The following is a 16,351-nucleotide window of genomic DNA, read 5'->3' as shown; positions in this document are numbered from 1 at the left end:
TGAGGTTCATCCATCACAATTTATGATACATTAAGCTAAATCTAATGTTCTCTCAGGCTGGTGTTAGGGGATTTTCAATATTCAGACTAAGAAATTGCATTTGGGGAAAGGGATTTCTCCTCTCTTTTTCCACAGAATTTCTTTAGTTCTGGAGAGTCTTGTGTCTGTTAGATCCCTGTTATTCTCAGGTTCTAACGGCAGATTGATTTTAAGCATTTGAAATCTTAACTGGTAGCAGGAAATGACTTTAAATTAACATTGCATGAACTGCTATAAATTGTTCATTGAGAAAGAGTGTTTAATTATAAACAAAGGAAGCTGCTTCCCAGTTGATTAACTATATTAAACACTATTTTCAAAACTCTATGCTATTGCCAATAAGCTATTTCTCACAATAGGTCCCAGAGGGAGCCTAATACTATCCCCTCCTATTTTTATAAATGGTGCACTTGACCCGTAAGAATTAGATTGTCCATACTGGACCACATAGAAATGAAAAACTAGAATTAGGTTTCAAGTTCTTAATGTACCTGTGCCTAGTTTCCAGATCTATGCTCTTAGTTCTCTGAGCAGCCACGGTAAGTTAGAAAATCAAATAAATGTAACTGTCTTCTGTTACTACAGATTGCTAAACACACACACACACACCCACACACTTTTTGTTTTCCCCTTAAAACATTTCTGTTCTGTATGCAAAACCAGATATTTTGTTATGGAGTAACATAAAATGAATTCAAAGAGATGGCTCTCCAGTCAAATGATCCATGCTACTTATTCTGGTATTCCTTAACTTTAGCTCACTTGCCACACTGACTTGTCCCTCTTTTCCTTTTGAGAATCTGTCATTTGGAAGACTAATATGATTGACTTTGGCCAAATCATAGAACTGTCTGATGCTGAGATCAACAAATATTTGTGGCAATGAGTTCTTGCTTAAAAGTTCACTTGATTATATTGTTTTCTATCAAAAAATATAATTACATACCATATTTAATCTTATTCATTAATTGATTTCCAGATTTATAATCTTTAATATTTTTTACTTTGGATTTTAAAAGTTATTTTTCATGAATAAAACAGTCCATAACAGATAGTAAAGATATCAATTTCATTTTTTTTTGTGAGTGGCTTTTGAATTGTTTAGTAATTTAAATCTAATTTTTCAGATGAGTTTGAAGTTCTGTCAATGTCAGTATCACCTTCATACGTCACTGTGCAGACCACAGGGCTAGAAAACAATAACTGTCTAGGAAGTAAACATTAATCATGGAAATATCCGAGTTTTTTCTTGTGTTTGTATATGGCAACCAACATGTAACTCTGGAATGAAATTTATTCTAAATGTATCCCCATATGAAGCTATTAATAAATTAATATGTATTTTTTAAACTTTCAAAATTGTGAATTGTCCGTTTAAAATTTTTGTTTAGATTTATCAGTTCACTATAGAAACAGGATAAGGAAAATTCTTACCAAATGAAAGGAAGCTCATTTAAATGTTATGGTGCTACCAAAAGTAAATGCTTCTTCAGATGCTATTTTTTTAGATCTATTAAAAAAAAAAAAAGGCCGTCTAGATCTTATGATTCACTTGGTGCTATGGAAGTTCAATTACATGTGACATATACATGCACAGTGTTATATACCAAATACAGTTGCCAGATGTGGACGTTTTTAGCTCCTTTTGCTTTCTAGATATAAAGTCATGATTCAATGCCTATTAAAATATAAATTCATGACTCTAGGTAATAGAATGCCATAATTTCTCCTGTGTTCATCCTAGAATCATGTGCTGATAAAGATGTGATTTAGAATAAATAAGCTTCTTAGTTGCATTTTACTGTGGAAAAATGTATCAAACAGCAAGACGAGAAAGTGATTTACATGTTTGTCTTTTGGTGTTTTCATTAAGAGTGAAGCTTTGTGCATTTTCTAAACTATATTTTGAAGAATTCTCCTCTAAGATTCGGGATTCAGACTTCTTGAAACTTAGCGATCATTTCATATCTATGCAGTGTGTGGCTTTTCTAGACATAAGTATCGTAAGTGTTGGGGGCATGAGTTGGACTATAATCCATGAGTACATGATTTGCCGTACGTGAGAGTCAGGGTTACGTCTACTGTGTTCATTCCATGTATAAGGGCCTCTCTTAGTGCCTAGTCCTGACCAGGAGCCCTGGAAATATTTCTTCAATAAAAAGAAAGATATAAACATCGTTTCTGATATTCATTTATCTCTCCTCACTAAGATACAAACAAGAAAGCAGAGGAAAATATTTGAGACTTAAGAGTAAAGAAAATTAAAAGCAAAATTTCTTAAGATTTAAAAATGTATTAACTTCCAGTGCAATCTTCCATAGTTCTACAGATGTCTCTGGTATGTCCTGGCCCTTACTGGGCTAACTGAGGAAAATCACATTGAATTCAGGAATGGTACCCAGACTGCAGTTGGAAGGCCTCCAGTGTCTGCAGGTCCTCTAAATTCACGTCATCTCTGCTAGTGTCATCATATATTTAGATTTAATGGAAAAAGTGAATGAACACTATTTTATTCTGATAATTATGTTTCACTGCTTGTGCTACATTTCATTGCATAGGGATGGTGATGTTAAAGGAGAGGGAAATGGGGAAGGATGTTGGAAAGGAGAAAAATGTGTGTACGAGAGCATCACTGCCGTGAAAAGCAGACTCTAGTCCATATTGAATCCCATGGTATCATTCCAAGTCAGAACCAGAGCCCCCAGGAAGCCAACAGATGCTCCCCCACAGCCTCCGGGAGTCGTTGCCACTGACACAGGTTGTGAGAACAGCACTGACCTCAGACCCCAACAGCACAGTGTTAGGACACAAACACGGCATGTTTCCAAGACATCTGCCAAGAGGTTCCTTTGACCACCTGCATGAGAGAACCAGCAGACAGTTCCCGCTGGAAACATCTATGGTGGAATAGAGCAGTCACAGCAAATGTTTTGAAAAAACTTTTTTTTCAATTCAGATTATTTAAGTATATGAAAATGCCTCATGAATTTGAACTGACTCAATTCTTACAAAACTAGTTTTGGTCAGCGTGTAGATAGAACTGTAGAAGTATTTTCTTTAATATGACATTTTTGCAATATTTGAGTCATTTGGGAAATTGTGCCATAATTAAGGGGTTGCATAGGTACAGAATTGGGCTTAATGATCCATATTATTATTTTTAACTATAATACCTAATGAGTTTCTATAAAGAGGTTACATCATTTGTTCAAAATTCAGTGGCAACAATGTTTAAGTATCATATATAGACAAAGCTTTTTTTATATCACTGGAAAATATCTAATTTATAAAAATCAGTGTTTAGAGTCTTCAAGTGACTTAGGTCTTTATATTATTTCTAGATTACCTAAATGAGATTTATTGATATGTACACTGCTTGGACATAACAAAGAAACATATATGCATTTTATTTTATTTTGCTTTATTTCAGCCCAGAGATAATTACCTAGAGTGAATGAATCCCTAACGTTATGAAAGTAACACTAACTGCTTATGGAATTTTTATGTTTTAGCATTAAAAAAAGGACGATTTTGGATCACACCAGATCCTTATCACAAAGATGACAACATCCAGATTGGGCGTGAGGTGAAAATATCTTGCCAAGTAGAAGCTGTCCCTTCTGAGGAGTTAACATTTAGTTGGTTTAAAAACGGTCGTCCATTAAGAAGTTCTGAGCGGATGGTTATTACGCAGACTGATCCGGATGTCTCCCCGGGAACGACCAACTTGGACATCATTGACTTAAAATTCACGGATTTTGGGACATACACGTGTGTAGCATCTCTGAAGGGAGGAGGCATATCTGACATCAGTATTGATGTCAACATATCCAGCAGCACAGGTAAGAAGCATAGTGATGATGCAAAAGGTGTTCACATTAAGAATAATTTATTTGCGTTTAGCAGAAAAAATAGTCTTCAATCAAGCTAAGAGCATTCTTATCTTTCAAGTTTCCTAAAACCGAAATCCTAAAATTCTGAATGCCCAATAGATATCACGTTAAGAGACATCATTACTTCTATTTTGATTTAGATTTACATGAGCTCTTACAGAAATACTGCAAATAAAATCAGTAGCATTGGCTGTGATCGGTATAGGCTCCTAGGTTAAATAGTACCAGTTTTGGGGGTTTTTTTTGGATAATTAATTAGGAGCCTTCTGTAGAGCCTTAAATTATATTAATTAATAAAGTTAAACAGTAAATGTCTAAAGAGTTGAGATAATTCTCAGAAATTTTAAACAAACAGAAACTATACAGTCCTAAGAAAATACCGAGAGATAATTGGAATATTTAATATAAGATATATCAGAAATGCATTTTCCACCAACAAAAGCCAATGGTAAAAGTGTTAAAGTTGTCATCACATGTGACCTTTGGAAGAACCTTATGATAGAATCTCTTCACAGTGAGAATGGTTAAATATAAAAATATATTGGAGTGAAATTCCTTCTAAGGTTAAAAACAAAGCTATGTCCTCACTTTTCCCTCAATTCCCTGTGCATCTGTAGATGAGGACATGTGCACGGCTTCGGGGGGGGGGGGAGGGGGGGGCCCGCTAGCCAGACTCCCAGGATGGCGGAAAGCCTGTGACTCTGTGAACGGCTGTCAGCGTGCATTTGGAGAAGTCCAAAGTAGCTTTCTTTGTTTTGCCAGCTTGTTACCAGATTGAATTTTAATTTAAGATTCTTATATAATCCAAGGGTGAATAGTGTGTGTTGAAAACATGGAGCACAAATGTAGCTACCAGACACACTCTGTTTTGAGGCAATTTAAACTGTTGGCTTTTGCTTTCTAGTCAGACAGCATTTTGACTTTTGTACGTTAACAGATTGACCTGTGACTGTGCGTTTTCTCATGATTCCAAATTGCAGCGCACACGGGGTTGATTTCACCCCTCAAAGGATACAGGTCCACATTTCAGGCTGACACGTGAGCTTGCTTCTCACCACTCTCCATTATTTCTAAGGAATATTCCATTTTTATCAGCTACAATTAACATAAAGGAAGTTACAGTGATGAGAATTATTGTGTTTGGACAGATGTCCTTTTCTAGGTAAAGCAACAACAATCACTATTTTTTATCTAACCTATATTTCAAATGGTGCTAGCACGAGGGGATGGACTTATTTTAGGATGTCTAATGGAAAGCTGTTGGTATGCTCAGTCAGTCATCATTGGTTTATGTATTCAATCAACAAATATCCATTGATTGCCTACATCCGTGTGCTAGGTGACATCCACTGTGATATTTCCTATAAGCGTAAGAACAAGTTTGTAAAGGTCCAAGATCATTTGTCCTTATTTAGGAGGGACCGTCTTCCAGAAGTGGTCTCCACTTAATTATAAGCTTTGCTTTGGTTGGTTGTTGGCCTGGTTTTGTTTTCTTGGTTCTTTTTCAGAACCAGTGTAACTAACCCAGATCCAAGGAATCAATGCTCCTATCTAAAGGGACTTGTTGGATGGGAGCACACTGCATAATCCACTAAACAGACAAAAAAAAGAGCACAGGATGGAGAGAAGAAAGGAGCATTATATAATTACTCACAAATTAGTCCTAACGTTCATTTTTCTTTGAGGAAGATTAGCTCTGAGCTAACTACTGCTAATCCTCCTCTTTTTGCTGAGGAAGCCTGGCCCTGAGCTAACATCTGTGCCCATCTTCCTCTACTTTATATGTGGGACACCTACCACAGCATGGCTTTTGCCAAGTGGTGCCATGTCTGCACCCGGGATCCGAACCGGCGAACCCCAGGCTTCTGAGAAGCGGAACGTGGGAACTTAACCGCTGCACCACCAGGCCGCCCCCGAACGTTCATTTTTAAGCAGACTAGTTATGTTGCCTATTTGAAACCACACTTTGTAAATGACAAAGTAGAAAAAATAACCTGCAGTGATTCATGAAATTTTCAAAAATCCTAAAAGGAAAATACCAAAAGATGATCAGAAAAGCAGAAAATAATAAATGCCTCTTAGTAATAAAAGTTGAGTTATAGTAAAGTTTCTTAAGTATTATCATTTGGTCTGGTTACCAAAGGTAACCATACTAGAGATAAAGGAGGTATGTTACGTCCTCTTCCAGAACATTCCCCTTTGCTGTCCCGCTCCCCCCAACCACAGGCAGACCTGGTCAGGGTCCGTCTCCTCCCTAGAGTGGAAGCTTGTGGAGTCTGGGACTTTGTCCTGTTCATTGTTGTAATCTCAGCATCGGGAACAATACATGATGCTTAGTAGGTACTCAGTAAGTAGTTATTAAAAAAAGAAATGAGCTAATTTGCACACATCGCTGTCCTTTCAAGTTTCCTGTCGTCCTTCTGTTACCTCCGCAAGATAGATATTTGGCGTCTCTCTTCCTGTTCTTATTTTAATTCCCTACTGACTTTAAAAAAAGTTGTTCAACAGATCACTTTATACTGTGATGTAATATGTTATACCTCTCAGATGCAGGACCGGCTGCACAACTCGTGGTGTGCAGTGAAAATAAAAAAGTGGGTCCCTTGTTCAGAACTTGCTAAGAATTCCACGATGGCAACATCAGAGCCTTAATCCAAGTGTGGGGCCCCCTCAGCGTGGCTGTGCAGGTGGCATGCTCGTGGGGCTGGCCTGTGCAGGGGATTGTATTTTGATAGGGAGGCCTGGAGAAGACGACCTTTAACCTAAAGGATGAGTCACTGAAGGCGATTACACGCTCTGTCTTCATGCTGAAACGGGTTCTGATGCTCCCATTTTGCTTACAGCAGAGCGGAAAACCAGAGTACAGTATAAAGATCTCTAAACCTGAGATTGCGTGATTCAAATGATAGCAATAAAAACGATTTTTATCCCCACATGGTAGAAGATGACACTTAAAGCAGTGCTTTACTGTGAAATGTAGAGGTATTCCTGCGGCAGAGTCTGAACAGTGAGAATGAACAGGCTGGAGAACGGAGGAAGATGCTGTCCTATATTAATTCCTTCCTATAACGAACCATATAGCATTCAGAGGAAATCCCCACAAACTGGGTGAGTGAAGTCAGAGGAGGAAACTCCTGTTATGACAGAGTGAATCTGTGCGGACTGCTCAGACTCTGGGTTTTGCTACTTAAATTATTACTATCTTACCGAAGTTGGATGGATCACGTAGTCAGTGGTTTTCTTATGTGTTAACATTTTCTTTATGTTAAATATCAGCTATTTTAGGGAAACATTTTAAACCTTGAATAAATTTCTGAACTTTTTGTTTTTCGTGCAAAATCTTACCTTAAATCCTCGTGTTACTGTGTCTTAAGAGACATATATGAAAGTTATTACGACGAGGAGGACGTACCATCCGGCTCTTCTGCGTGATACAGTTGGAAACCGTTTGGTTTCATGACAGGCCCACATCTCCAGATATGCTTTGAGGACTTTTAAAATTGAAATGTAAAATGTGTCAGGAAGGTAAATCCTAGTTTACAGAATTATTAATATTTTTAAAGACAATGATTTGAAGTTTGCCTCATGCATTTGATTGAATAACAAAAATTGTGATATGTGTCGTGAGAGATTGTCTTATTTTCACATTACTTCAACATTAGAAACTTTTTTTCCTCCTGATTCTGTAAACTTTCAGATCGTTTTGTTGTGAGCATTTGTTGTTTTGTCAATTTAAAATTCATGTTTCTCGTAGATTCTTTTACTGTTGTTGCTCTGGATCTGGGTCTTTGTCACATGGTGATGGAAAAGCGGGCCTTGCCCGTGAGGACGTTACGATCTAAGGTGTCAAACTACTTAGTTTTCAGATGACTTAGAAATTAGGCACCATATGTAGTGGGATGAAGGCTATCCTTAAAGTTTGATCAGACTTCTCTAGGAATTGTGAATGCTTTTCTCAGTGTAGACACTGGAAAGTGTCATAGAAAAATGACATTTGAGTTACATCTTGATGAAGTAGCATTGTGATACTGACAGTGGATGGAGGGTACATTTGACAAAATATACGAGATGAAGAAAGTCCCAGGGATATTATGTTATTCTTCATTTCTTGCTATTCTTTTTGCATTTCTTGCTATGTAGAATTAATATTAATTGATGTTAATATAAGCAAGTTATATTGATATATTTCAATTTTTATTATTATCACTGCTGAAGCTATAATTTATCTGGCTAGACTGCAAATAACTTAACAAATACATTATAGGTGCTGGCCTGGTGGCATAGTGATTAAGTTCGTGCATTCTGCTTTGGCAGCACGGGGTTCACAGGTTCAGATCCCAGGTGCGGACATACACACTGCTCATCAAGCCATGTTGTGGTGGCATCCCACATACAAAATGGAGGAAGATCAGCAGAGATGTCAGCTCAGCGACAATCTTCCTCAAGCAAAAAGGGAAAGGTTGGCAACAGATCTTAGCTCAGGGCCAATCATCCTCACCAAAAAGAAAAAACAAAGACAAAAACTTGAAGTTGTATAGGATGAGTCTAGTGAAGGTAGGCAGTGTTATGTTAGAGGAGGTCATTAGTAAGACTGTCACATGTGAGACCTGATAATGCTTTGATCTGAGGAAGCTTCTATGTAGTCAAGAGTTACGTAATTGGACACAGAAAAATTTACCTTCTTCCTTGACTGCAAAATTGTGAGGTTCAGTCCATGACCTCCAGATTAATGATGGAGAACAGAGGTCAGGAATCTTTTTCTGTAAAGGGCTAGATAGTAAGTGCTTTAGGCTTTGCAGGCTATGTACTTTCTGTCATGACTACTCTACTCTGCTGTTATAGTACAGAAGCTGCCACAGACAATAAAATGAATGGGCACACTTGTGTTCCAATAAAACTTTATTTACAAAAACAGATGGTGGGCCATATTATGCTGATCCCTAACCTCACTTTTTTGTGTGTATGTGAGGAAGATTGGCCCTGAGCTAATATCTGTTGCCAATCTTCCTCTTTTTGCTTGAGGAAGATGGTCCCTGAGCCAACATCCATGCCAGTCGTCCTCTACTTTGTATATGGGATGACACCAAGGCATGGCTTGATGAGCCGTGTGTAGGTCCACATCCAGGATCCAAACCTGCGAACCCTGGGCTGCTGAAGTAGAGCACACGAACTTAACACTATGCCACTAGGCCAACCCCTGTAACCTAGACTTTTGAAACCCTATTAAGACATAAAATAGTAACAAAGCTGAGCTCTATGGACTTACTAGGAAATTAATCTAAACCCACATATGAGTAACTGTTATTTGTCTAATCACACATTTTAATATTTTCTATACATTGAGGCAAAGTGTCAGTTTTCCTTATTCCTCACTTATGTGTATATATATATACTTTTTCTTGTTTAAGGAAGATCAGCCCTGAGCTAACAGCCGCTGCCAGTCTTCCTCTTTTTGCTGAGGAAGACTGGACCTGAGCTAACATCTGTGCCCATCTTCCTCTACTTTACACGTGGGACGCCTCCACAGCATGGCTTGATGAGCAGTGCCATGTCCACACCCCCGGATCTGAACCAGTGAATCCCAGGCCGCTGAAGAGGAATGTGCATGCTTAACAGCTGTGCCACCAGGCTGGCCCCATTTATGTGTATATTTTATTGGGTCTCTTATTAAGCTGATCATTCTCAAGCTGATCACGTTAGGGTGGTCCAAGTTCTAGAATTATGCTGCAAGCATTTCTGAGATTACTTTGCAATTGCTCAAGTCTCCTTTCTAACATACAAGATTTTCTGGTGCTATCCCTAATTCTGTTTGTAAACTTTCATCTATCTTTTAACTCTATTTCTACATTAAAAGGAAAAAAAAATGAATGGCTGAGGAGACAATGAAAAAAACGCAACTTTAAAAAAATGAGATGCATTCTGAACTTCAGTCTCCTGGTTATGGAGCCAGTTTCCTCTTTTCGGAAGGGTTGACTGGCTCCTTTTCCCACTGGCCTTGGGCAGGACCGGCTCAGACAAGCAGAATTTCAGTGCTGAAGCTTCCTCTCTCTCGGTTGACTCTGGTGCTTATTGGAAGGGGTATTGTATCTGTTCCTGATACGGGCCAGGAAGGAGGAAGATGTCTTCAGCAGTGTGTCAGTAGGGAGATTGTCACCCTAAAAAACAGGCAGTTGTCTCTTCTGTAGCCTTTCCCATTTTCTGTTCAAAGGCTTTCCTCTTCGGCTATAGCATTGGGACTGGAACTAAATGTGGTTAACAGATATCTGTACTGTGGTACTTAGAGCCTTAAATTGCTATTGTGCTCAGTGGATTTCCCACAGAGACACTGAACTACAAAATACTGTTTTTACTGACCATGTACACAGAACACTCCTTGGGAAATATTGGGCTCTGCACGCTCATAGAGATGCCTAACTCCTTTCACCTGTGCTTTCAGTAAAGGATGGTACTAACGTTAGCCTATATGTTAGCCATGGCTATGTAAATGCATATTTAGGTATGCAAAATTCACCAAGAGGAATATTCTTAATATTACCTGTTTGAAAATAGGTTTATCTACTTAAATTGTTTTATTTAAAAATTATTTAATAGTTTGGAATTATTTCTTGTGCTCCCTTATGTTAGTCTTTATTGTTCAGTGGATGATACAGATTTTCTGCAAAGGAGACGTGTAAATGCAACAGTCTGGAGATGTTGGGACCAACTCGGGGACTTGTCTGGAATCTTTGTTTGAATAGGTGTTATGGTTTTTATTCAGATTGTATGTTTAAAATAAGAAAAATTGCAGAAATAGCAAAATTCCCTAAAGATGTTTATGCTCACACTTAAGTCAGTTTGAGAAAATGTCAGTTGTCCACATCAAATATTATTGACTGATCGTATTATTACTACTCTTATCACTTAGCTTCAAGTAGCATTGGTGGACCCAGTGGTGTTTGGAGCTTATGTCCAGTTCCCTGTTGTCTTTGATATCAACCATGCAAATAGTCAAAAGTCCGTGCCTGAATATTTTTAGGGTAAAAATGCCTTCAGAAGGCTTGACAAGTGCCATAGCAGAATGTGCTAAATGACCTAAGAGAAAAATTGCTAAAATTGCACAAAATAAAGGTGTGACAGATCAGATGGGAGCAGTTTACAAAGAGCTTCTGAAACTTCTGATGTTTTCTTACTGAAGATAGGAAACCCACAGCTCACGTCTTTTACAGCTCATGTCATTGGTGGTCTTTCCTTCCATTTGGTCTATCTGACCTTTATTTCACAAGCTCTCAGCCCTAAAGAAACTGCCCTTAGAGGAGGAAGACTGAGGCTTGGAAATTTAAATTTGAGAGGCAAGTTAGCTGACAACGCAGGTCAGAATAATGCCACGTATTATAACATAGTCAAGAGAAATTAAGTATAGTTGTCACCCACAATTCTGGGATTAATTCACAAAATATAGTGCATATTCAATCCAAAAAATATTTATTCAACAACCACTATAGGAAAGGGGATATAGGAAGAGATAAAAATGTGTAGGACCTAATTCATAATGGATTTGTATCCCAATGGGAATAAACTTGAAAAACTTTAATAACGGGTACAGTCTAGAATTTGCCTTATGAACTATCAGAGTGATATAGAAGCACACAGGATGAAGTTGTTGAATCTGGTCAGCAGGAGTTCCTTCCATAGAGCAGGTGGCTCTGAGCTGGATTAAGAATGAGGATTATCTGGCACTAGATCTTAGAAGAAAATGAATGTCATCAGATCTCATTCATACAATCAAGAACGAACACAGAATTTTATCAAGGGAGCACTATGATCAGATTGGTGTTTTGGGGACCTATTTCTTGGATGAATCTGCAGAGTTCCAAAAGGAGCCAATTAGAGCGAGAATGGTGGAGAAATAAAAGAGAGTTCAGGAGACATTCCATAGGCTTCAGAGTTGATCAATCCCTTGGGCAAAGAAAACTATTCCTCTGTGTCCTCAGCAGTGTGGACTACCTTTGCATTCTGAGGAGGTGTTCGGTGAGTCATTTAGAGAGAATGGGAGAGAGGAGGCGGAAGATTATTCTTAGGAAGTCATAAGGTAATGGGGACAAGCAGTGCTTTATGGGTGTGTCAGGTGCGAGGGGGAAAGATACAGAAGGCTTAGCTAATAGAGACAACATGAGGCTCGCTTGGGAACTTCATCTGGGAAGTCAGTTAATCTCTTTGCATCTTAGATTCCTTATCTCTGGACTACAGTTTTGGAATTTTTTAAGGAAGAGTTTGAGGAAATAGAATGGAAAATAAAGGAACATAAGAAAAAAAAGAGTCTGCAGATTGGAGTGTGTGAGGGGAGGGGCAGTGATGGGGGAGCTATTTATTCAGCTGAAGAGATTGGTAGGAAACAGATGAGATGCTGAGGAACACTCACAACCTCTCCCATTAAGGGACAGTTAAGGCAGTGACCAATTTTCTTGAGTCAGTTTAAGAGAGTGACTGACTGACATGAGGCAGCTTCACGTGGCACGGAGCCCTGGACTTGGGGCCAGGCCCAAATTTACCACTTAATAGCTTTAGGACCTTGGGTCTGGCTGGAGCTCAAAACTTTGCATCTGTAGAATAAAGGGACTGGGTAAGTGACTTCCAAATGGTGTTCCAATGATAACTAGAGATTTTGGGGGGATACTCTTGAGAGCTTCTGAACTGCAGGGGGAAGGTAAATAGCCAGCTGAGAATTTGATCCCCTTTTTCCCCTTCTAATGTCAATCAGAGCTAAATATATATCTCTTTTATATATAGAACTTCTACATAAGGCTATATTTGGGCAAAGGATTCTGGGTCAAATTCACACACATATACATGTGCACAAAGTATTAAACAGACGTAGTTCAAACCATTTGCTTAGATGAGTTCTTCAGTCCCTTCCAAGTTACGTTGTATAGCTATGATTGCAGAATGTCATACTCAGTTGTTTAGAATACAGTAATACCACATTCTGAGTGAGAGGTTTTAGGTTGTAGGAGAGGCTTGAGAGAACACATTGATTTGGGATTAATCTAGCTGAGAGGTTGGCAAGATATCCTTGTGTTTCTGGTAACCAATTAGAAAGTTGGATTTGACAACCAGGAGAAAGGTCGGAAGTAAAACATGCGTTTCATAAGCAATTGCATTAAATGGAAGTGGATGAGCTTATCCAAGAAGACAATATGAAGCAAAGATTAAAAAAAAATACCCAAGGAAATGTTGGGAAAAAAGCAGAAACCATGAAGAAGATGAAAAAAGAGTGGTCATAAAAATCAAGGAAAAAGAGCTCCTCAGTTTGTGCGGAATAGGGGAACCTCCAGTGGAAACTTTCCTGTATTTACAGTGCCGCTACGGCCTTCAGTACCTCTTCCTCAGCATGGGGACGCGTGTGAGGGATTACATTCGACCCAGATACTTTACTACTGATGCATGGATTTTGATAGTGGAAGTGAGCTCTTATTTTCCTTCAGGTGAAAGGATTGAGAATTGAAGGAGGAAGGAAGGGTGGAAAGAAGAGAGAGAATAAGAAAGAGAGGTTTACAGAAAGTAACAATTACACTTAATTCTCTTTTTAATGAGATCATTTAAGGGAGTGAGGGAACATTTGAAACCTTTTTAGTTGGCCCCGTCTTAAGTTGTAAGTTATTTTCAGAAGCATAAATTTTATCAATATTTCTACTACTTTTTGGGAGGTCATAAACGCAAAAAGGTTGGCTGCATTAGATTAATTCTCTATTTTTTATAATAGTTCAGTAAACATTAATTATGTTTATATATTAGAATTTTCTCCCATAAAATTGAATCTATGTAATTATGGAAATAGCATTGGATTTACAATTTTTCTCCAATTATCATCTTAAAATACCCAATACTTTTTTCCCCAAATATCGGCACAAGGGTTCTACCCTACAAGTTATAGTGTAACAGGGCTAATTAGCTGTTGTCTAATTACTGAGTCCTGTGTGCAGGATTTCCTTCCCTGGAAGCGTTAAACGCTTTTTGAAACTTCCAGATTACATTCAGACAAGAACAAGTCAGTAAGAAATAGGAAAGAATAACCAATTTATGCATCCTATACTCTTTATTTTTATAAAGAGTAAAATTTATATTTTATATTTTATAAATATAAAAATATTTATTTATATTTATAAATGCCATCAATGGGGACATGGAAACTATTTGAATTTTAAATGACTAAATATAGATTAATCTAATGAGGACTGAACACCATTAGTTGGTTCCATAATTTACATTTAAAATTCTAGTAACTAGCAATAATTTACTAGAATTAAAGAAAGACTTATGACACATATATACATTAACTGACGGAGAATAAATGTCTCCATCAAATTTATAGTTTGGAATGGAATATAATTTAGGGTGTATTATTTAAAGGTCTGTTACCAGCACTCACCCTGGACCTTTTGACTAGAGAAGATAGAGCTGTGGGAAGTGGTGTTACATTTACTACTTATGTAATCAGGGTAACACTTTAGATTTTTGTGTTCATAGGTGACACTACCAATCTACCATTATCAGTTGAGGAACAGAGAAATAAATAGACGTTGCCAGGAGACTAACAGTTGGATCACCATTTTGCTCTATGTGGTAGCAAAAGGTGTAGAATTCTAGATCATCCAGCATTGGATGGAACAACTGTTACATTTGTAGTATCTAGGTTTCATTTTACATTTTGGAATGTCTTAAGTCAAAGCAATTTCTTTCAAGAGCTCCAAAATGGAAATTAGAGCTACCAGTAGTGCCAAGAACTTTTCCCCTAAAATCTGCTTACAAATGAATACATTTTAATATTAAAAGGGCTTCATTAATTTCTGTAGTCTTAATTTTTCATCCTTCACGGTGGGATATCAGTGAGCTTAGGAAAGAAATTAAATAAATTTTTTTTTTAAATCATTACAATTGGCATTTTAGTGGTGCAATTTTGGGATGCTTCTGAATTCTGAATATCTATTTTTAAATTAAAAAAAATAAAAGCTTGGAGACCGGCTCCGTGACTGAGTGGTTAAGTTCGCGCACTCCGCTGCGATGGCCCAGGGTTCGGATCCTGGGTGCTGACATGGCACCGCTCATCAGGCCACGTTGAGGCAGCATCCTACATCCCACAACTAGAAGGACATGCAACTAAGATATACAACTGTGTACAGGGGGGTTGGGGGAGATAAAGCAGGAAAAAAAAAAAAAGCAGATTGGCAACAGTTGTTAGCCCAGGTGCCAATCTAAAAAATAAATAAATAAATAAAACAATAAAAGATTGTTAGGACAGCTCCCGGATACCTAGTTTGTAAAACATTTTTAAAAGATTTCTAAATGTCTCAATTATTGGCATAGCTTTGAAATATTGAGGACACTTATAGATTACCTGAGAGAGAGGGGGAAATAGTGCCAAAGCTCACGCACTTGCTCACGTCCTGTAGACACATCCTGATTTCAGTTTACAATCTTAGATTCCAAATGCAATCTAGGAGCTGACAGCATGCTGTAAAATGTTATATCATCTTACATTAAAAGGATATTTTCTTTTACTGTCTCAGATGATTCTGATATTCAGTTTCACCCTTTGACCAGGGCCTTGCACAAAAGGATCACTATAGGCAGGTGTTAAATATTCTGCAGGAGATTCGGGCGACCTTCTAGTTGTGTCCTGTGACCAAGTCCTCTGTTCGTGGCGGGCACAACACTCTCCCCTTCTCTGAGAACCTCGCTCCAAAGTGTGTTAGGGTGTGAGGTCCCATTGTCCAAACTCATATCCCGCTAATGAAAGTGGGAGAGGCCTTACCCTATTCTAACCAAGGCACATAGCTTGAATAGTATTCATTTCACCAAAGAAGACTGCTTTCAACATGATGCTGGGCTGAAAGTCCTCCAGTGCAGCTCAACTTAACGATGCTCATCTTGTCCCAGCTTTTCGAGAAGAGTGGACCCAAGATGTGGGTCTGTAAGGTGCTACCTAACCACATCTGGGGTGTGTATTCCTGAGTGGCATAATTTAAATATTAATAGTAACCCTAGAATATACATTAAAACTTACAGCACACAGGGGCCAGCCCGGTGTCGCAGCGGTTAAGTGCGCATGTTCGGCTTCGGCGGCCCGGGGTTTGCCGGTTGGGATCCTGGGTGCAGACATGGCACCACTTGGCAAAGCCATGCTGTAGTAGGCGTCCCACATGTAAACTGGAGGAAGATGGGCATGGATGTTAGCTCAGGGCCAGTCTTCCTCAGCAAAAAGAGGAGGATTGGCAGCAGATGTTAGCTCAGGGCTAATCTTCCTCAAAAGGAAAAAATTAGGCCATATGTTTATTGTAGCATTGTATACTTCTACAGACTGGCAGAGTGGATCATAAAATGCAATCATGCATTGGTAGAATATTTGTTAATAAAGTCTTTATGTCTGATAAGAAAACCCTCCT

General features: G+C 38.3%; 1 protein-coding gene across 6 annotated transcripts in view; it reads left to right on the top strand.

The window, feature by feature from the left end:
- The window catches only part of MDGA2 (MAM domain containing glycosylphosphatidylinositol anchor 2), a 783,360-nt gene that overhangs the window by 571,087 nt on the left and 195,922 nt on the right, over positions 1-16,351 (top strand). For 5 of the 6 annotated variants that reach the window (XM_070630080.1, XM_070630101.1, XM_070630095.1 and 2 more), the window contains one exon: positions 3,552-3,881. The exons of the other annotated variant lie outside the window; for it this stretch is intronic. In XM_070630080.1, the coding sequence (XP_070486181.1) occupies positions 3,552-3,881 (330 nt within the window). The remainder of the gene's footprint in view (positions 1-3,551; positions 3,882-16,351) is intronic. 6 annotated transcript variants of the gene reach the window in all.

This window comes from Equus przewalskii, chromosome 1, assembly GCF_037783145.1.
Source record: "Equus przewalskii isolate Varuska chromosome 1, EquPr2, whole genome shotgun sequence".
NCBI lineage: Eukaryota > Metazoa > Chordata > Mammalia > Perissodactyla > Equidae > Equus > Equus przewalskii.
Note: the sequence above shows the minus strand (reverse complement) of the source record. Positions and strands in the feature narration are given on the sequence as shown.